The 21,647-nt window shown below is 47.1% G+C and overlaps 1 protein-coding gene across 1 annotated transcript in view; it reads left to right on the top strand.

Annotated features, from left to right (window-relative positions):
- The window catches only part of LOC8023788 (anoctamin-7), a 91,197-nt gene extending 71,054 nt beyond the window's left edge, over nt 1–20,143 (top strand). Inside the window, exons 15-18 of the mRNA XM_040221713.3 lie at nt 5,291–5,420; nt 9,911–10,047; nt 11,044–11,124; nt 19,991–20,143. Coding sequence (XP_040077647.1) covers nt 5,291–5,420; nt 9,911–10,047; nt 11,044–11,124; nt 19,991–20,143 — 501 coding nt within the window. The remainder of the gene's footprint in view (nt 1–5,290; nt 5,421–9,910; nt 10,048–11,043; nt 11,125–19,990) is intronic.
- Nucleotides 20,144–21,647: the final 1,504 nt, after the last annotated feature.

Genomic DNA, 21,647 nt, shown 5'->3' with positions numbered 1-21,647 from the left:
GAATGTGCATTTAAGATTAGCTATTTTGAATTTTATCAAAACGTATGAATCCCAAATGCAAAATAATGTTGTTGTTTTTTCTACTTTTGACAGCCAACCTTTATAAGAACGACTTCGTGCAGCGCAGGAGCTATGCTTAAAACATGTTTTGTTTTTGAGGTGACGAGGAGTGGAGTCATTAATACGATACCTCAATTATATTTTCACCGATTTTTTTTACTCGATATATCTTGGCCAAACATTTAGGGCAAAATTTGGCGCGCGAAATATACAAATTAATATTTATTCACGAATTACGGCACGCTGCGGCAAGTACGCGAAACTTCTTTAGCGGTTAGGATAACATTTTGCCAACAGTCTTACTACAGGCCGTATTAAAATTATCCGCACTGTGCAGTGCTATGCCACAGAGTAGAGTATAGTGAACCGAACAAAAAATATCTGTCCCGGTCTTCGTTTAACTCTATGTCCAGACGCAGCCGACGTCACGAGCTGATGGAACCAATCAGACATGCGTTAAGACGCATGTCTGATTGGTCATGAGTCAAAACGCGGATGATGATTAGATTAAGCCGGGAACACATTTGCGAAAAAACGAACCGAAAATCGGAGAGAAATCGGAGGCTGCGAAAATCGTAGCTTGCGATTTCCGGAAGACGAGCCACATGAGGTGGAATGCGCGGCGCGGGAATCGCAATGCACTGCGGTTTTGTGCTCCGACTTCAGGAGGCTGTGCGGTAGTCTGGCGAACTGGTGTCCCATATTTCGCACCTCTTAAATACATCAGCTATTAAAACCTCATTGAATGCCACGCGAGCCTTTGTACCACCACCCTTTGAGAAAGAGACTGAAATGGTTTCCTCCGAAGGTTGAGATGAGAACGCAGGGATGGCATACGATCTTGCCTGCGCTGCTTCCGAAGCTGCGTGAGCCGCCATGTTGCGAGCCGATCGTATCGTTTCGTTCCGTCCTGTTCCGGGCTTTCGCTCACCGAGCTCCTCCGCCCCGAATTCGGAGGCGCCGTGCGAAAATATCTGGCGCTGCAGATCTGTCGAACCGCTCCCGATTTTCGGAAAAGGGGAGGAGCCTAGCTGCCGTGCGACTTTCGTGTGCGGTTTTTGCACAAAATTCGGCTTTTTTTCGCAAATGTGTTCCCGGCTTTATCGTCGCATTCCGCCACTGCCATCTTTGCGCCTGCTTCACGAGTGGTAACTTTGGTGCACCCCCGAGTTTCCCGCGAGCTTCAAGTCTTTCGAACAAAAGTTGATTTAGTGGTCTTTGAGGACGCTCTCTAAGCTTCTAATTGGAACCATATGCCTATTTTCACGAATTAAAAAAGTTAATGAACGAATTTTCATTAATTAGCGGACTTATTGCAAACATTATCCACCCACATAATGTACCACCCGTCGTATAACTCACTCGGACAAACCGAATAAGTGTAACTTTCACGGCTTTTCTGAAACATAGCTGTAAAGCTTAAAAAAGACATGTAACCGAGTGTGTCAACGAAAACTGACGACACTTTTTTTTTTTAATTAGTGTATTCCTCCAGGTAAAAATATAATTTTCTCGGGACCGCAATACTCGTGGTGGCGGACATCAGAAAATGCGCGATACTTACTAATTAGCCCACTAATTAATTAAAGCGATTAATTATATTTTTAGTTAGTGAAAATAGACATGGTTCCAATCAAAAACTTGCTGAGCGTCATCGAAAACCACTAAATCAATATTTTTCAGAAAGACTTTGAGCAGGTAGGAAGACTGCGCTAAAGTTACCAACCACTCGTGAAGCAGGTACAAGGCTGGGGCTCTGAAAAGATACGAAAAATCGCGCGGGCACCTTATCGCAACCGCTAGCCTTGCACCTGCTCCCCGAGTGGTAACTTTAGCGCACTACTACGCTTCTCACGCGCTCAAAGTCTCTGTGAATTGATTTAGTGGATTTCGATGACGCTCAGCAAGTTTCTAATCGAAACCATATGTCTATTTTCACTAACTAAAAAATTAATTAGTCATTTTTAATTAATTAGCTAACTAATTAGGAAGTGTCGCGCATTTTCTGACGTCTGCCATTACGGGTAATCCGGTCCCCAGAAAATTATATTTTTACCTCAAATACACTCATTTTAGGAATTTTGTCAGTTTCCGCTAAGATACCAGGTATATATCTGGTATAAAGAGACATGATGATGATGATGATGATGATGTCTATATGTACATAGATATTGTATCACTGAACTACATTCAACGGACCTGCGCGACAATCGCTCGGAGGCTTGTCGCGAAAACTCAGCCGACAATTTCAGCGTTAAAGTGCCGCGAAAAGGCACCGGGTATGTATACTCATCGTGTTTGAGAGACGCGGGCGCCGTCCCCTCGCAATCAATGTCGCACGCATCGCCATGGTTACAAAACACATCGACCGCATTCTACCGGGCGCCGCGTGATTCTTCACATCGAACTGTGTGTATAGAGTCGCAACGTCCGCATAGCCAAGGAGCCTTGACGAGGAATAAAGACTCGGGCGTTATTCGCGCGGGGGGCGCCCTGATTAATGTTCGCAGAAAATATCCGCGTACGCACAAAGACAAACGCGAGGGACCAGCCACCACGACCCGAGGCGTCGTGTTTTGTCCTTCGCACAATTTACATTTCTGGCGCGTGGTTACGAAAAGTTTTCTAGTAGGGGAGGAGGAAGCAGACGGAATGCTGAAGACAGGACGAGGTTTCCCCCTCTTCTTTCAGCATTCCGTCTGCTTCCTCCTCTCCTGACCTTCTTTCCCTCGAAAACTTTTCTTAACCTGTAAATGCCGACTTTCTAACACGAAGGCTGTAATGCTTTTGGCGTTTGAAGGATCTACGTCTTGACAAGACAACATATATCTAATCTAAAGAGTACCTACATATATCTTAATTGCCTACATGAAGGGAGAAATCTGTAAAACTCCGCGAGGAGCCATGACTTCTTTTACTACGGTCCGTAAGAGGCGATAAACGAACTACTCTCCATTTCACCTTACGATGGAGCGCAGCAAACGCGACGAGCCAACCCAGCCAACCCAGCGCTCTGAGCGTATCACCTGACCATTCGCACCGCTCCCGAAAGTCACGTGACTCTCACGCAGCACTGGACTGGCTTCGCTAACGCACTAAGGCGTGTTCTACGGTCCATAGTAAGGTGACACGAGTTACGTAGCTCACCACGTCCGGGATAACCGCTGCGAGGTCCAGAATCACGGCCATTCCACCCAGCGTAGTTCCTTCGTAATTTAGACACTATGTATCGATGGCCTGTTATAGATTGGGGGTCTGCAAACTTTGTGGCCAAGGGGCCGAATCAGGGATTTTTCGCTGTCTCGAAGGCCGCAAAATAAATTAGTAAATATAAATGGGGGAAATTGTATGGAAAATTGCTAGGCAATGAGTTGCATATGTAAACATTCTAAGATCACGTGAAATCAGGTCACGTGACGTCAATTTTCCCGTTGAATTTAGGGAGGAAAGAGAATTGGTGTGCAGGTCGCGTGACGTTTATTTTCCTGCTAAATTTAGCGGGGAAACTGAATTTGTGTGTAGGTCCCATAATGCAACGCGCGCAGTGTTGCATTATCGGACGTCACAGGCCATGGCTTCACGAAATGCAGCTTCACGAAATCCGTAACCAGCCAAAGAACGTTTCACGTAAAGAAAAAAATACTCCTGAATACGCATATAAATACAAATTTGAAAGTTAGAGTCGCAATCAAGAAAAAAGAATATAACGTGAATGAATACATTTAATTTATAATCAACTACAATATTTAGCTAAGTATCATACACACTAATTGGGACCCACAAAACTCACCAGGCATCTATAACCAATGCTTACTGAAAATTTGGAATGTCACAAAAGGGAAGAATACTGATGAGAATGACATCACTGATTCTGACAATATGCAATACTTTCATATCGCCGCCGGCAGCGATTGGCCAGCTGTGCACCGGTGACCAATCGCAGCAGACGGCGATGTGCCGGTCCCTTGGTCCCGCCATGTAGATTAGGGCCCTTGAGATAGCGGCACAGGACACTAAGCACAGTAAACATGGAAACGGAAACGGCAACGCAAAGGGGTTTGAACACGCGTAGTTACGCATATATGAGACAAGGGACTAAGAATGACGATGCTAGCGATGACAATGTCTATTGAATAATATGACCAGAGGACACGCATTACAATAAACAGTTTGCTCTCGTTTTTTCTCTCTGTTTTCTTTTGTTTTCTTCTGGTATTTTCGTTTACACGGTTGGTGCACGTTGTGGCACCGCATACTTTAGGCGCGCTCATTTCTGCGCCAATAGCAGCGGGCCTGCGGGAAGCGGACCACGGGCCGGGCTTCACTGGAAGGACCGCGGCCAGCCACGGGCCGGTCGGATTTGTCCCGGAGGCGTGGCTTGGAGACCCCCGGCCTAGATGACGCACGCATAATGCGTAACAATTTATACTTCGTTTCAGCTGAAGTCCAGACGCAGACGACGCTACGAGCTAATAGGCCCACTGAAGCAGCGTCAAAAGCGGAAGTCATTGGGCCTTTTCTGCTCATGATTGGTTCGGCGATGGTGCAACACGTACAGAAACATACACCATGATTTGACGCTGTTTAATTGGTCCCATCAGCTCGTAGCGTCGGCTTCGTCTAAACTTAATGTGACACGAAGTATAATCATCGAAATTCCTGTGGAAGTCAGTTTTTCTCCCATACAAGATAACATTTATGTTTTAGCACCCTGACATAAGCACCTGGTACCAGCTACAGAGAGGCACAGCCCATACAGATAATCTAGACCGAGCTTGCATTTTCTAGTTGGTTTTTTCCAAGACTGTAGTTACCCATTAAACATTTGAAATGTAACGTTGCGCATGCACCGCTCGGGAGGTACGGTCATACCTCCAAACCGGAGCGTGTACCAATGGGCTTTTTTTTATTTTTTTTTACATAAAGGCGGCACCTAGTGGCGGGCGCACGAACTAACATTGGAGGAACTTTCTTGCTGGTGCTTGGCGAACAGCCGACACAAGTTGCCAGCTGCTCGTTCAGACTCAGAACGTGCATCGACTCTTCTCCTCCGAAGCTGATGTGAGCCTCCGCCACTGGGAAGGAAGCGATCGCGCATGCACAGTAGTCTCCTGAAAAAAAGCTGCATCGGTTCCCAGACAGCGATGCTTTTCTCGTGTTGAAACAAACGAGTTGTATAGAGAGAAATTATCACTCGCGAAAACTCTAATTGTGGGACGTTTTCTCGCAGTTATTCGCGGCTTCCTTTCCGCTGGCACCCCTGCTGGCGCTGCTGTACAACATGTTCGATCTCCGCATCGACGCCAATCGTCTGCTATGGCTCAACAGAAGACCAGTGGCCTTCAGGGATGACGACATCGGTACGCGTTACGAGCGTCTTACAGCAAATCTATCGCAGAGCTTTTCTTCAGACGTCGGTGTCTTAAATCGCTTCACGTGTCATTATTTTCTTTGAAGTCAATACACCTTTCTCAAAAGGCCATCAAGCAACACTTGCGGCCCCTATACTTTCGGGGCATCGTGTCCTGCGCGGAGCGTGCGACTACCTGAGTTCACGCTGAACGCTGAGGCAGCACTCCTGTCTATTGTATCTCTGATCTCTATGTCTATTTGCTGGATCGCGTTTGACCAGCTCCGCCTATGGACGGGAATGTGGCCACGGTCGGCCATCTTTTTGGTAGAGTTATATTATCTCTAGCCGGTCATAGTAATATGGCGGACAGCGCAATGGCGGCAGACTGCCATAATATAGCCGTGGATCTGGTACACTGTACCGTGGATGATATTCCGTGCTTGATTGAAGTTGTTTGACGAAGCAGATTCTTGAAGCCCGTCGTGAACGGTAGCCTCATCTTTGAGGACCCGGCGAAAGTTCTACGAAAGCGCAGCACCGGGAGAAAGCAGCGTAGCTATAGCATCGAAAGCAGACACCGGCGTCTACTTTCGATGCTTGTCGTTGGGCGAGTTGGTGAACGTTTGGATACATGGTTTTGCGCAAAAAAAGACGGACACAAGAGAGAGAAACAAACACGAGCGCTCGTGTTTTTTTCTCTCTCTTGTGTCCGTCTTTTTTTCGATGCTTGTTTCGATGCGTGTTATGCTGCTTTTCCCCGGTGCTGCGATTTCGTGAAACTTTCACCGGGTCCTCAAAGCTCAGGCTACCGTTCACGACGGGTTTCAAAAATATATTTCGTCAACAATTTCAATCAAGCACGAAATATCACCCACGCTATTTTTGATGGCAACTGCCACAACGCTGTCTGCCATGGATGGACCAGCTGTACCTTGGCTAGAGGTAATATAACTCTACCAAAAAGATGGCCGCCAGTGGCCTCATTCGCGGAGCGGGCAAACGCGAGCCAGCAATTGTCATAGAGTTCAGTGTAATGTCCGATCGAAACAATGGCCGTCTAGGAGCAGCACTTGAGGAAGGACTCTATAAAGAAACTACTACGGCCCATTCAAAGTTTTGTTGAAGCGTGTTATGCAATGAGGTCATTAGAATAACCAATAGACACAGCACAAGAAAAGAAAAGCACAAAATAGGTTTCTATTGTCCTTGAAGGGCAAATAATAGAGCAGTTAAAGGGGTCATGAAACGATTTTCCTACTTCTTCCTCCTTAGCTCTAATCCTCAACTCAAATGCGAATTCTGAAATCACGTGGTCGTGAGATTCCTTCGGCACCGGTGCGATGACTCCTAGCTTTCACCGTGCTTTTTATGCACACCATGGTGCTTGTCATTCCCCAGTGACGATAAGTTCCGTCTGGGTACTCATTGGCCACGAATGCGAATCCAAATATTCGTCGACGGATTGATTGTTGACGAGCGCATACGTCCGAGTGACGCAGTTCTCGTGTCCAATGCGTGAGCTGGACTCTGCTGACGCCAGTTTGGCGCCGGTGACGCGCTTTTGGAACTGCGGATGTATCATAGTGAAAAGGCGGAGAGCTTTCGAAGGCAAGAAGGTACAAAATAGTCCGCTATATTTTCAAATGTTCGTACCGAAAAGCTGGCTTTTGACTTTCTAGCCTCTTTCTTTTGGCCAACTAAACGATATGCGATTAGTAAAGTCCCAATTCTAAATCATTCATCCCAACCCAAAATTCGTTTCATGGCCCCTTTAAGCAAGGCTGAAAATCTCTGTGACTTCCTTCTCGCGCTCTTCGGTGGTTAACGTCTCTTGTCGTCATCGCCAACTGACACAATCTCTTCCGTAAGGTCGTTCCACTCAATCACGGTTTCAGCAGAGGATGAATTGGCAAAACGGTCAGTTCAATAACTGGGTAAAGCAACTTTTTTGAAACGATCGCAACGGGGGGAGACTTAGAATGGCTTTGAAAGATAAGCGACTTTATCAACCCCTGTTTTCTTGAAAAATGCACAATAAAACATTTTAATTTTTTTTCTTCTACATCCGAGCGTTTCTCATCCCAGCACAGCTTTCGTTTCTGTAACACTAGCATCAGGGTCACAGCTGTAAGTACAAAGCGCGCTGCCTGATTCTGAATTTTCTCAAGTTTGTTTCTAAGAAAGTCGTGATATGGGTCCCACACGACGCACGCGTAACCTAGGATTGTTCTTATTAAATAAAAGTAGTGTTTCTTTAACGTTGCATGACGCAGATCTAAAGTTTTGACGGATAAAATTAAACCTTCTGCAGTGATGTCTCGTTAATATGGACACCTCCGGTCCCTCAAAAAAAAATCGTCCATAATGCGAGTTGTCCATAATAACGAGACAAAAATGCGTGTATTTTCCCGGTTTGTCTCTAAAATGGGGTATCCATATTGCCGCCCGCAGAGCCGAGGAGGCAACGCTTGGTCACGGTCTTCTAGAAAATTCCCGGTCATTCTCGCAGCAGACGTAACTTTCCCTCTGCTTTGTTATTCTCGAAAGTGCCAGTTCATCCTTGCCCCGAGCGCGCGACGCTCGAACCTTCCTTGCCGAACTTTCGAGATAGTGACGTACGGTAGATAAGCAGCTGCCCGGCGACCTTGTCGAGTCAGTCTCAGTCTCGCTCGCGCTCTCTGATTCGCCGCCGAATCGCCGCCTGCTTTTCTGCTGCTTCGACGCTCTTTCGTTACTTACTTTTGGTTGGCACAAGTTCGACCATTAAACCTTTTTTTTTTTTTTTTCAGTTCACTGTCTGCCTTCTCGTCGCCTTAATTCGTGACAATATTAGCTTTCTCTAGTGCTCGTTCTGAATGACTGCCATTTTAGGGAGACTGTAAATAGCACTACCAAGTAAACATACTTAGAAACAGTCCTTAGGATGGTGTCGTTGATTAGGCAGCTTCGGAAGACGTGTGGCTGACTTCTAGAGAGACTTATATTATTACATTTATTCAGATTTAAGTAATTTCCCACTGACTACTCCAAGTTCATATGTCGTACTTAAAAGGTTAAAGCAGCGCAAAAAACGACGGACAGGGTAAAGAAGGGCACGGACAGAGCGCTGTGGTGTGGTGTCTTTTTTGAAAGATAACTCGTCTCTGTTAGTATCGGATAAAGAAGGAGGTTCTTGGTCCTTCCATTTGACCTTTATAAAGTCAAGGCACGGGAAGCTATATCGTCTGTGTTCCAGTCTTACACCGACATCTCCCTACAAAAGGTTAAATCCGAGACCAAAAAAAAAACCTCTGCAGAAGGCTAAACCTGGATCAGCTTGTCCAAAGAATCGACGCAGAAAAGCAGCTAAGTTTTGAACTATTCTTTACTGCTAAGATGCATAAAGTAGACTGCCCTTTGCGCGTTATTGTCTCGGAGGCCGGCACCTGCAGCGCTCTGTCCGTGTCCTTCTTTACCCTGTCCGTCATCTTTTGCGCTGTTTTAACCTTTTAAGTATGTCATACCAACTCGCCCAGGCTTCAACTTTAGCTTCATATGTCGGTTTGCAATATGGCAATGTCGTCTGACGAGTTTATCTCATTGTATATTATACAGTCATCGGCGAATAGTTTAATATGAGACTGTATATTTTCGGTGACATCACTTATTTATATAAGAAAAATAAAGGCACTATTACACTTTATTGCGGCACTCCCAAAGTAACCAGAGTTGGTGTGATGTACTACCACTTAAAAACAACGTACTCGACTTCTAAATAAATTTGTATCTAGTTCAGAGCCTTGTGACTATGTTTAGCATACCCAATTCACGCAATAATAGCTGATCTGGAACCCTGTCGAAAGCTTTGCGAAAATCTAAGAACACGTAGTCAACATATTTCCTCCTATTTAAGGACCTTAATATCCGATGATAAAATTGTACCAACTGTGGATTGCAAGAATACCAGCTACGAAACCGTGCTGTGAGGGCGAAAAGAAATGCCTCAAAAGAAACGCAAAGGTTACTATAAATAATGTGTTCAAACAGTTTGCGTGAGATCGATGTTAATGAAATAGAACGATAATTTTCAACATTGGCTTTAGATCCGGATTTATGCACATGTATGACGTTTGCAATCTTCCAATTCACTGGAACCATCCCTGTCTTCAAAGATTCACTGAATACAACAAAAAGATACCGCGCTACAGGTTTGATACACTTAACAAAGATAACAGGAGAATGCCATCAGGTCCAACGGCCTTGGCAGCATCGATTCCGCGCAGCAACATTACAATACCGTTCATGTCAATCGTAGTATTGGGCAGTACGTCCTGCCCTGTAAGGTAAGCCACAGGAGTTGTTTTGTACGGAGACTCGTTAAAACTGACCATACGAGTTAAAACATTCAACCTTGGCGTCATCGCACTTTGGAGGACAGACGATGGTTAAATATAAACAATGCCCACAAATATGTTCATTGAACAGAGTCACTGGAATTGACTCCAAGTGTATTTGCAGGGATGTGGTTCCACCTGTTCGGCTTCATCAACGCGTGCGGCGTTGTGAGCAACGCCTTTCTCATCGCGTTCACGTCCACGTTCGGCAAGAACCTCAAGAACGACTACAGACGCTTCATCTTCATAATTGCCTTCGAGGTAAGCTGCACAAGTTACGAAAGCTTTTTGATTAACGCTTTCTTAATGCATCACAACAAAGTACCGAGACAATGCATCACAGGTTTGCGCAAAAAAACAAAAAAAAAAACACAAAAAAACACGCTGTTGCGGTCGTTAACTTGCCAGACAAACTTGAAGGGTATAGAGCAGTAGCGTACACAAAATAACCCCCCCCCCCCCCCCCCCCCCCGGGCCGAAAAAAAAAAATCTACATTTTAGCCATTTCAATTTCCGCCAAAAAAAAAAAATATCTTGTCTACACCACTGATACAGAGGGCGTGCTGTACCGTGTCCTTCCGTGGAAAAGCCGAATAGAGACACTTATTTAAAGAAAAACAAATAATGTATATTTAGAAAAAAAAAAAAAAAAACATGTAGGACAAAGACAACACAACCACATTTTTCGAAGGATCTATCCACAGCTTGTTTTAAACTTCAGGGGATGGACAGCGAAACGGTTTGCCCACGCAGCCAGAGAGCGTTGTAAAACATGAGGGGGTTGATTTCCGAGCAGATGATGGAACCAAAGAATCTACAACAGAGGCTCGAACTGGAAGGTACTGATGTTCATCTTCTGGTCAAAAAGAAAAACAAAATGAACTGACCACTCTGCTTTCAAAGTTTAAAGTGTGGTTTTGAATGACATTCCATGACTTGATGGAATGACAAGTGGGGTGCAACGTGGTTGGACGAGTACGGCAGAAACCTATGAATCCGGTGGCAGCCTGTGCTGTAATGATCACCAATAGCGCCACCTGACAAAGTGCATCTATTCGCAATATTTCCTTTAGAGAGACACGGCAAAAGGAAACAAAGGACATAATTTGTACTTTTAGACTGTATGGCAGAGCTTGAAGTGCCGAGGACTCTGGAACAAATACAATCCACACTCTCGTCACCTGCTACAAACGATAAGGAGAGCAAACGACAGACAGGTATAAAGAGCTGATTCTGAACGATTTTTGGTATTTCCAGCACCTCGTGTTCGGCGTCAAGTTCATCCTGACCCTGGCCATCCCAGACACTCCGACAGCAGTCAAGAATGCCAAACTCAAGGTGAGCCAACAAGATAGACAAAACCTTCTTTACTCTGACGAGGCAACGGGCTTCCTTAGTTGAGAAAGCACCTCGGCTACATCGACGCACTCGCAGCGGGAGCGTCCAATCACTGCACATAGTCTTGCGTGTTTAAGATCCAGAAGTGCGTGTACCTATACGCGATGAGAAGTTTGGGTGTCGCCGCCTGGTGGAATTATATCACAACCCAGAGTGAAGATACTTCAACTTCCTCTGCTGGTGCAAGCACGTGCAATGCCGAGCTTTCATGCACTACGAAAATTATAACACAACCGCGTGGGTAGCACGTGCACTAACCATAGTGGAGAAAACAAAAGCGCCCTTCACAATCTTCCCACCGCGAATAGGGAGTATTCACTGGCGGCCATAGCCGTGTGCGCGAATGCTGAGCGCGTGCTGATGGCGAGCTTCGACAGTTCTTTTGCAACGTGCATTCCGCACCATCAAGAGTGCCGGTCTTAGCAGCCCATTGATGTCAGCTCGTTCTGAGCATGCGCTCTAAACAGCACTCACAAATATGGCGTCCAGGGAACGCGCCCGTTGCTCCCGGGCAGGGGGCGCGAGCGCGTCCGCAACACGCGACCATGTAATGCTGGTTGCACCATCCACGCGATACGACCATAAAAGCGGCGCTGTAACGTTTAATTATGCGCGAGCCTCGTTCGAACACAAGCGTCTGTCAGCATGTCCATGCGTGATCATAAAACGCGTAAGAAACTGAAATAAAAGTAAAAATAAAGTATGCAGCTCGCGACCTCAGCGTCCCATTAGTCAGTCAGAAAGCTTTTATTGGCCATAAGAAAGGAAACTGGGAAGAGGGCGTCGGTGACTACGAAATCTGGACGTTGGCACGAACGAAAATGGGAGAGATTAAATGAAGATATCTAAATTTACCTCATAGATGAAATCCAGGATGCCGGTTAGAGCTCTTCTGTGGTCGTCCTCGGATCCAGGAGGGTGAGTCCACCCTTCCAGAGGGTCGATATCTGGGGGTCGGTGCTTGGTCCTGGCTTCACTTGATTTAGAGTACTTCCACAAAATGTGGCGTCGGCTTTTTTCTTCTTTTTCCCCATGTTGCATCTGGAACAGGCTCCAAACTTGGTTCCATTGCTCCACAATGCGATGCGGACAGGCGTGAGTGGTGTCCGTGCGTACTTTTGTAAAGGGTACCTTAGCCCATCCTGCCGAAACCTCCTGGGAAGTGAATCCGCGTTCGGGGGGAAGATTCTCCAAGAGTGTTGTTCTGTACTGGTCCTTAATTTGGGCCCGTCTTTCATCCGGGTCATAATAATGAGGGCTGTGGCCGGCCGGATCCTGATCATGGGCGGGGAGGTAGCCTTGGTCATATGTATGTGAAGGGACGTCAGCAGCGTTGCGGAGAGGAAGTGGACGCGCGAGCTAACTGGTGTATCTCTTCATTGTCCTGGATGCCTGCGTGTGCTGGAATCCATGAGATTTTGATAGCCATTCCCTTCTGAAGGAGTCAGGTGGCGAACTCCTTGATTGTCCGAACTATTCGGCTCGAGCTTTCTTGTTTTTCTACATATTGTGAACGCATCCTGTGAGTCCGAGGAGACTCGGAGCTCGCGAGGTAGCGGGTTTCCTGAGTCCAGGGTGGTTTCGAGGGCTTGTTGAATCGCTGTACGTTCGCCCTTTTCGGTGGAGGTCTGTGTTGGAAGTGCAATCGAGGTCGAAGACCCGAGAACAGGAAAGAAGGCTGTCGCGGTCTTCAAGAGAATAGGAGAGCCCTGCGCGGCTTTGTCGGTGTACGCGGCCGCGATGTAAGTGGGATCGGTCCAGTTCTCAAGCATTTTGCAGTGCCCTTTTGCGATTCGCGCTTGCTGTTGGGAGTCGCCTTTTCGGGCAGTCGGCTTGTTTTCGGTTATGTCCATGTGATCATCCCAAGGAGGGAGTTGTTCGGGAAGGACAGGGAGGCCCTCTGTTACGTGCCAGAGAAGCTTGAGGATTTCCCATCCTTGATTGAAGTATTTGAGGCGCTCGCCATCTGCAACAGTGCGGGTGACCACGGTATCGTGAAGCGAGTTAATCTGTGCGTGGTCCCCCATTTTCCCAAGCGGAGTGAACTTATGGAGGCCCGTGATGATTCTCATGGCTTGGTTGTTCAGGGATTCTAGATTTTGCCACTGTTGTGCCTTGGTGATCCTGTAGTGTCGTCTTCCATCCCGGGGCTGGACGGGGCGCCATGTTTTTTTATGGTGCTTTGGGCGTTTGTTCTTCATCTTGGTTACTTCTCTCCGCTTTTCTGGTAATTTCTACCTTTTTTTGGCATTCCTGGCCAGTTGCCAGGTTTACGGCCTTCTTGCACATCTGGCCAAAAGCATCCGGCTGCGGGCATGCGTTGCAGTTCTCCTGGTCATCTGGAGTTTCCTCGTGTGACCTTCCGCATGATCCGCAGACCGCATCTCCGGGGCCTATGTCTGATTTGTGGCCAATAACGTGACAGTTATTACAGGTTACTGTCTTAAGTGTTCTTGGTGGACCTGTATAATACATCTGGCCTATTTTACGAACCTGAGAAGTTTGTTTTCTTGGAACGTGATGAGCGCCGTGCGACTTTTCTTTCCCATGAGACGGGCAGCTACAGTGGTGTGGGTGTCAGATCTGAGCTTGGCCCCGAGCGAAGTGTCCTCTTCGTCCGGGTCTGCTTCGTGCATGACACCTTTGATCTGGTTTTTCCATAGAAAAAATCGTGAGGGTGCAGGCGAGCTGGTGAATATTAACCATGTTGAATTAACCTGAGACTGGGGTAGAGAAGAAACATCAAAACGTAGAAGGGACAGAAAATAGACAGAACGACGTCTGAGACGTCGACGTCGTTCTGTCTATTTTCTGTCCCTTCTACGTTTTGATGTTTCTTCTCTATCCCAGTCTCAGGTTAATTAAACATGGTTTTCCCCCATGGTTCGAAAGATTCGAACCTGGATGTGTGGACCGTTGGGGACTGGTATTTCAGTCATGCTCAGCAAAAGGTGGGCACTCGATTCTAGCGCTGTTCTGGTTTAGATTGTGTTGCTGTCTTTAGGAACCTTGTATGAGACCTCTTGTAGCTTGCTGCCAAGAACTTTCGAAACCGCCTGATGTGCCACTTTCTTGGGGATAGAAATGCGGTTTCTTTCATTTCTTCGTCTGATCGTGATGCTGTAGTGTGATGACTGAGAGCTTTTGAGTGTGGGTTTGCCTTGAAATCCCTCTGCATTGTGGCGAGCTCTTTTCATCGCTGTTTTTGAAGTGGCAGTTGACCCCGAAGGTTCGTCCTCTGTCTCTAGCAAGTGTTTCAATGTCGGCTAGCTTGTTGAGGCAGCAGGTGTTTCGCGTGACGTCATTGGTTGCGCAATATTTGTTTGCTTTACTACGGTGGCGCGTCCTTCTGGAACTTTCTCGCCGTCAGGTATTGACTCGACGACGGTAGAAGTTTCTTTAGACTTAGCTTTCTTCGCTTTTCTAGCCTTGATGTTCTGGTTTTCCGCTTCGTTTCTGTCGAAAAAAGCTTGTCTAAAACTTGCAGGAGCGCAGATTTTAGTTCATAATTTGGTGTTGTATCTAAAGCCTCCTTTAGGATGGACCTCAGTTGCTCGGCTATACCTCGCGGTGCTTAGGAGCTGGACCGGAGGGAAGTGGTGGAACTGACAAGTGATGATTTGGAGCAGCTCTTGTAGCAAGGAAAAGCGGGCTTTGGAGCAGACAATTTTGAGCTTTCATGTTGGAAAATGTTAAACAATCTCTTCGAAAGTTAGCCTCTGGAATAAACGGCAGTTGGAATGTAGGGAGGTAAAAATGTTATACCTACAGGGGACCTGGCCTCTACATATATTCATTGATTTATTTATTGAACAATCATATGCCGGCAATTTCGTAGATGTCTAAATTAAGGCTCATTCACCCTGCCCCATCTTCTTACGTTAAGTTAGATTACGTAAGGCACCGAAACCTTCGCGTCTCGAATGTCGCGTGTCATGCTTTCTCCTTGAACTGGTAGCCTCGCTTAAAGGAGCTGTGCAACGATATTCAATTGGAATGTTTTTTCTCTCTACACGAGCTTACTGGCACACCTGGGACTCAAGGATACTCACACGCAACACCATTGGCCGAGAAACTCCTTTGTTGCGCTGTAATTTCAAGGACAAAAGCGATCATTTTCATTCAATCTCTCCTTTGCAAAATTTGATGACGTAACTCGGGGATCGCAGTACACCCAAGTGACGATATTTGAATGCGGTTCATAGATTGGACCCGAGCATTGCGTGGGCACTCGACTTGGGCTCGTGACAATTGCTAGCTCGAGAAGCATTCGGGTTGTGACCCGTGTCCAATCGCTGCAACGACGACAACAGCCGAGCCATAACAATGTCTGGAACTCAGCGCGTGTCCTGCGCTTTGCCAACCCCAGCGCGTGGCTATGATCAACACTGGCGGCATATAATCGGCTCCAGATCACGCGGCCGCTTGTTCTGGCTGCGAGTTGAGGGGGTGAACGCTGCTCGTTTTACTTAAATTTTTTTCTGGGACTTCTATTGCGTGGGGTGAAAAACGAACGCGTGTTTCATAGGTCATTAAGGTTAGGGATCCGTTTTAAGCGGTATTTGCGCAAAGTACAAAAAATGTTGCATCGCTCCTTTAATATGAAGCAAAGAGGTCCCGGTGGCCTCAACGTAATATTTCGTAAAGTAACTTAACGTAACAAAATGGGGCACTGTGAACCAGCCTTAGACCTACTGTATTTTCCGGGCTATAGTCCTCACCCGGAGTATAGCCCGCAAAAACCAATTTTGGGCCGAAAAAACTTCTTTTCTTTTTTTTTTTTGCTTACATAGTTTGTGCTCGGTGCACAGTCTGTACGACGTGCATAATCGCCCCTGGTGCTTAGTCGGCACGAAAACCTTCTCATACACACCCCACCTTGACAAATGTCTGCTTGTCTAGCTCACAATGAAGCTTGTATTATACATAAATCCTCATTAACGTACTCATTCATTCACAAAATCCGTCTTGTCTCGTCATAATCAACGATATGAAAAAAACACAAATCCTGTATCGTCCCCACACGTAGATAGTCCGCACAGCTTAAAATTTCAACTTTTAAACATGTATAGTCCGCGGACTATTGCCCGTAAAATACAGTACCAATGGCGTCTTCGCTCTGTGTTTGACGTAAAAAGATGTTTTGGGCTACTTTGTAAGGCTTGTATGACGGTGACGTAATTGTCGCGAGTTCGACACCAAACGGACACTTTTGTGTTGAATGTGCCTCACACTTCCTTCGCTCGTACTAAACCTGCTGCTGTTCATAGAGCAGCTGAGCGGACCACATAGCTACTCTAACAAATCACAATGAATAGCGCTAGCTATTCATTGCGATCGATGTAAGCGCCCGTTCGCACAAAAACCGACAACTCTTCGTTAGGAATGAGCAAATAATCGATTTTAGGTTCGAAGCAAATTTAAAGTGAATAGTGGTTTTGGTCGAATATTTTTCAATCGAATATTGAAGAGTTGATGCGCCTTTCTCCGTGCATTTCACTACTATTACACCACGCTTAAGAGAAAATACAGCTGAACTCGCGAAGGTCGTTCTTAAGCTCCTAATTGCAAACTCATGAGCTGTGTTAAATTTAATCTACCATTTTTAGACCACCTGAGACTGGGTGGAAGGAACGCGACGACGTCTCGTGTTTCTTCCACCCAGTCTCAGGTGGTCTAAAAACGGTAAACTTACACCAGCTCGCCTGCGCCATAACTGTTTTTTTTTTTCATAAATTTAATCTAATTATATTTATAAGCCGTAGCCTCAAAAAGTCCAGTACCTGCATTGGGATGGCAAGTGAACGACAGATTTGACATAAAATTGGACCTATAAAGGAGCTTAGCCATACTCAATTGAGGTGATCTATATATATTCTTGTTGTATAAAAATGTTTTCTTTAATACTAAATTTAAAAACAAAAACAAACAGGCCACTAATGAACACGAATTTTTAGAACATCGCTGTTTACCATTGCATAACATCCACAGTTAAATCTTGAAGAGTTTACAGCAATGTAATATCAACCATCACAAAACTTCCTCTTTTTTTTTTTTTTTTTTTTTTTTTTTAAACTAGTATGGTGCACGCCCGTGCACCATACTACGAAGGTGTGTTTTTCGCCTCAGCGCGCGGCTGCGCTGCGGCAAAGCGAGTCGCGAGATCGCTGTGTCCGCTCCGCGGGTATTGTTTCTCCGCAGTGGAACTCTGCTTGAGGAGAAGCGCACTCAAGGGGGCTAAACCGCTGCGATCAACACTTCGAAAAATATTAATTTCGCAGTTCATTTGGAAGCGAATATCAAATAAAGTATTATTTGAAACTGCTATTACAAAATTAGAATATTCACGCAGCCCTACTCTTTGTGCATAGTACTTAGGCCTAAACAATAACAACAACAGCAACAAAAAACAAACTGTACTTCCTTAGTTTGCAGTGGCATCGCCAACGATGTCACCTGCCAGACACTTCCAGTTTCCTTTTCGGGAACAGCTCCCTTTCGGCGCATACATGGAGTAGCATGTAGCAGGTTATTCGTTCTGGCGCATTTTGTCGCAATTGGAGCAGAAGTTCCACCACTGGGAGGGTTTGGGCGGCCAGGCGGGACGCTAAAGATTGCGGGTTGCTTGACCAGCGGTGGTCAGAAGATCGGAATCCGCGGAGACTTTGAAAAAGCAGCCGTTCGCTACAGCGTCCGCGTCCCATTAAACATTCCCTTTAGCTTTGTTATTTGTAATGCTTTCTTATGATGGCCTTAGGGAGGAAGTATGGTTCGCTTTACGTCATATCGAAGCCGAAGCTGCAAAAGCATGTTCCCCTGAACGATGCTCGCGCTGCACGAGCGCGCGTGTTTGGCAGGGACACTGAAGGCTCGGAGCTCGCTCCTGTAGCCACTGTCTTGTCGGCACTTATAATAAAACGAAGCACAAAAAAAAAAAAAAAAAAAAAAACTGAAGTGGGGAAGCGCAATGAAGCATGTTCGAAACGCGAGCCATAAATATTATATTTTGCTCGCCTGGAGCGCTGCTCAGAACTCGAGAGCTGCGGGTTCCCTACTCCGGGTGTTCTTAAACTTTCCAATCTCGAGAAACCCCCATCCACATTGATCGATAGCCGAGGAACTTCTCCCGGTTCTCGACATTGATGCGGCAAAGCAGGGCAGGACCCAACAGATCCTGTGTAAGCAGTAATGCACATACTATGCTTCGTCTCACCTTAGCATGGAGTGGACTATTGTTAGCCGCACATGCTAAAAGCGCGAGCTAGTTGCTTTGGATGACGCCAAGGCGGCATGCACAAGCGCTCGTACAGCGAGTGCTCCAGCCAAGGCGGACAAGGCTAGCCGCTCGCGCTTGCGCAGCCTTCGCAGTTAACCCATGCTAAGGTGAGACGAAGTAGAGCGTGAGTTTGGCTCATAGTTATGTATCAATGTGTAGGTCAGTGCTGGCTCGCTGTAATCAGCGTCTTTACTGAGACTGTGTGAAAGAAAGCACTGCCAAAGCTGGAGCACGAGCGGAGTGGCACGTTAAGCCGAGTCTCAAGCGCTCGAGCGCCACAAGCTTGACAGGCTTTTCTTTTTATTTTTTTTCGCACAGTTTAAGTGAACAAGCTGATTCTAGCAAGCCAGCTCGAATCTGCTAAAAGAGTGCTTGAACTGGGAAAGCATTTTACTTAAAGGGGCCATGAAACGATATCGGGTTGGAATGTTCATGACTTTGCACAGGCGTACTGGTACTATAGTCTGGCCCAAGTTTATTCGCACAGACCGCCGCTGATTCGGAGGCTTCTTTGTCGAGGTGAAATTGCCAGGATAAAAGGGGACTATTTTTTTCAGTCTTGCCTTCGCAAGGCTTGATGACGTGATTGTGAGATCGAAACCACATGTCTGACGAAACCTCCCACCTGACGCGCATGGACTGGACACGGGAACTGCGTGACCACTCGACTTCGGCTAGTAACAATTAATGCCTCGCCGGACACTGGGATAGTGGCTCGTGTCCACCCACTGCGGAGATGAGAATAGCCGAACTTTAACAATGCCTGGAGCTCAGCAAGCGTTTTCTACTTTGCGACGCCCAGCGCATATGGCTATGATTAACGTTAGAGGCATAGGATAGGCACCGGGCCACGTGGCCTCTTGTTCGGTCTCCGAGTTGAGGGGATAAACAATGCTCATATATTCTCAATTTTTCTTGCCGACCACCACTGCCTTAAAAAAAAAAAAAAAAAAAAAGTTAAGGCAAGTTTATTAGGGAGTGATTCTAAGTAGTATTTAGCAAAAAATAGGAAAATCGTTTCATGGGCTCCTTTCAGCCGGGGTAACACTGCTCATACATCACACAAAAGACAGTCTGCATAGACTCCAACGCGAGCCACCGCGAGATCCGTACTTCGAAGGCCGCATGGCAATAAGTTCAAGGAGGGAACTCGGGCAGGCGGCATTCGAACCACGGATATTGCGGTAACTCGTGTTTGCAGACTGCCTTTTCTATGATGTATGAGCTCCGTGACTCCGGCTTTAGGGGCAGGGACGATAGAGGAAGTTTAAGGTCTCGGAAACCCCGCGACGGTAACGACTAAAAAGAAGAAAGAACATAGTATTACACCCCTTGTCACATAGTATACACATTAACACTTTCATTGGACGTTCAGCCGCACTGACGTTGAACCGACTTTACCAGCTTTCACGAGCGGCTTGATAGCTGACTTGTACAGCTTATTAAAATAGCTAGTTTGTGACTGACTGTGGGGAACCCGCGTTCCTGAGCACCTTGTTTGAGAACCCGTGTCATGCTTCGCTGCTGCAGGAGCGCCAGCTCCTGTCCCACATGATGTCCAAGGTGGCCACCCTCCAGGACAAACTGCTGTCCGGTTCTGGCGCGACCACGTCCTTCCAGGGCAGCGCGGCGGACGTGGCCGCCCAAGTGAGACGCAAGCTGTCCATGACGCGAGAAGAATGACCCTCAGACACAGCGGCGGCGGTAGTCCAGCCCGCGGGGGCCCTGCCCTCGCACAGCCCGACGGCATCGTTCCGCGGAGCTGCGTGGATCCCCGTCGCCGCGTCCGCCTTCAGGACACCGGGACTCAAGAGACGCAGGCGGAGCAGCAAATCCGTCATCCTCATCGACGACTTGGACGCCCCCTGATTGTCCACGGGGTCGTCGGAGGAGTTGGCGTCCCTCCCTTCATGCTCATGCAGATGGGGAAAGGTGTGGAAGAGTTACATCATACCGGGTGCATTTCGTCGTTTAACGAGCTGAACGTCACTGGAGGCGTATATAGGGTAAGCTGTAGAGCTCTCTGTTATGCGTTGGCGGGCCAAAGCGATAACGGAAATACTTGGTGTTCGCTGTTCAACGCCTCAGTGTGCGTTGGGACTAAAACGTCCGCAACTTATAATTTATCTAGGTCCTACACCAGACCACTTTAGACAGATAACATCATGCAAACTGTTTGGAACATAATTAATGTCATGTTCCTAAATGTGATAGACTCGCAGGCTCACGTAACTTCAGCGCCGAGAGCGCACTGTGCGCTGACTAATGAAACAATTTTCGGCTTCCTCGAGGTCTTTCCTCGCAAATGGGTGCCTCCAATTTCTTTGCCGTGAACGCCATTGTCGCCGGAAGGAAGGGACGCCTTTCGGCCACTTCCGGTTGCTTTAAAAAAATTTATAAAGACCCCATCATTCGACTGAAGTTCGGTGGCCTTCTTTATAACTTGTTATAGGCCGTTTTCGAGAGCAACCACAATTTCCTCAAAATCTCGGACATTAGGAAGCGTTTGAAAGCAGATAGAAAAAACGTCGCTTCCATTCGGCGAAAAAGGCGTGCACGGCAAGAGGCGGACGCACGAGTGCCCTGTAAGCAGGGCCGTAACCAGGGGGGAGGAAGGGGGTTCTGAACCCCCCCCCCCCCCCCCCCCGAAATTTTGTTCTGGGTACGGCCGTGGTCTGTGCACTGGCAGCCAGCCGATTTTAATCTCCACCCCTGCGCACGCGCAGTGGCGCCGGTCGGCTACCGGGTACCAAACCGGGACCGGTTCTCCGGTTTGCTGTAACTCTCCATATGCCACCGATGCACATGATTCATAGGCGAAAATAAGACAACAGAGACTTTCAAAATGGCCGCCGTTGTCCCCGAAACCCCCCCCCCCCCCCCCCCCCCCCGAAATTTTTTTCTGGGTACGGCCCTGCCTGTAAGGACGGACCTTGACGCAGGAAGCGCTTCACAGCTGACCCTATGCTTTTGGTGACGTTGTAATGAATCAGTGGCATTCGAAGGCATATGCGACAAATGCCGCTTTCGCCGGCATGCCGATCAATGTTCCACCAGACCTTGACACCGTAAGACGGCTGGCCAACGTTTTTGCCACTTTCGGCCATTTGACGCCCGTTTTGGTCTAGCTAAACCTGGTAGTTCCGGAGTAAAAAAAATACGTGACAAGGGAGCTATCACGGAAAGA

This window comes from Ixodes scapularis, unplaced genomic scaffold (assembly GCF_016920785.2).
Source record: "Ixodes scapularis isolate PalLabHiFi unplaced genomic scaffold, ASM1692078v2 PGA_scaffold13__105_contigs__length_92229423, whole genome shotgun sequence".
Lineage (NCBI taxonomy): Eukaryota > Metazoa > Arthropoda > Arachnida > Ixodida > Ixodidae > Ixodes > Ixodes scapularis.
This window is presented reverse-complemented; position numbering and strand designations above follow the sequence as displayed.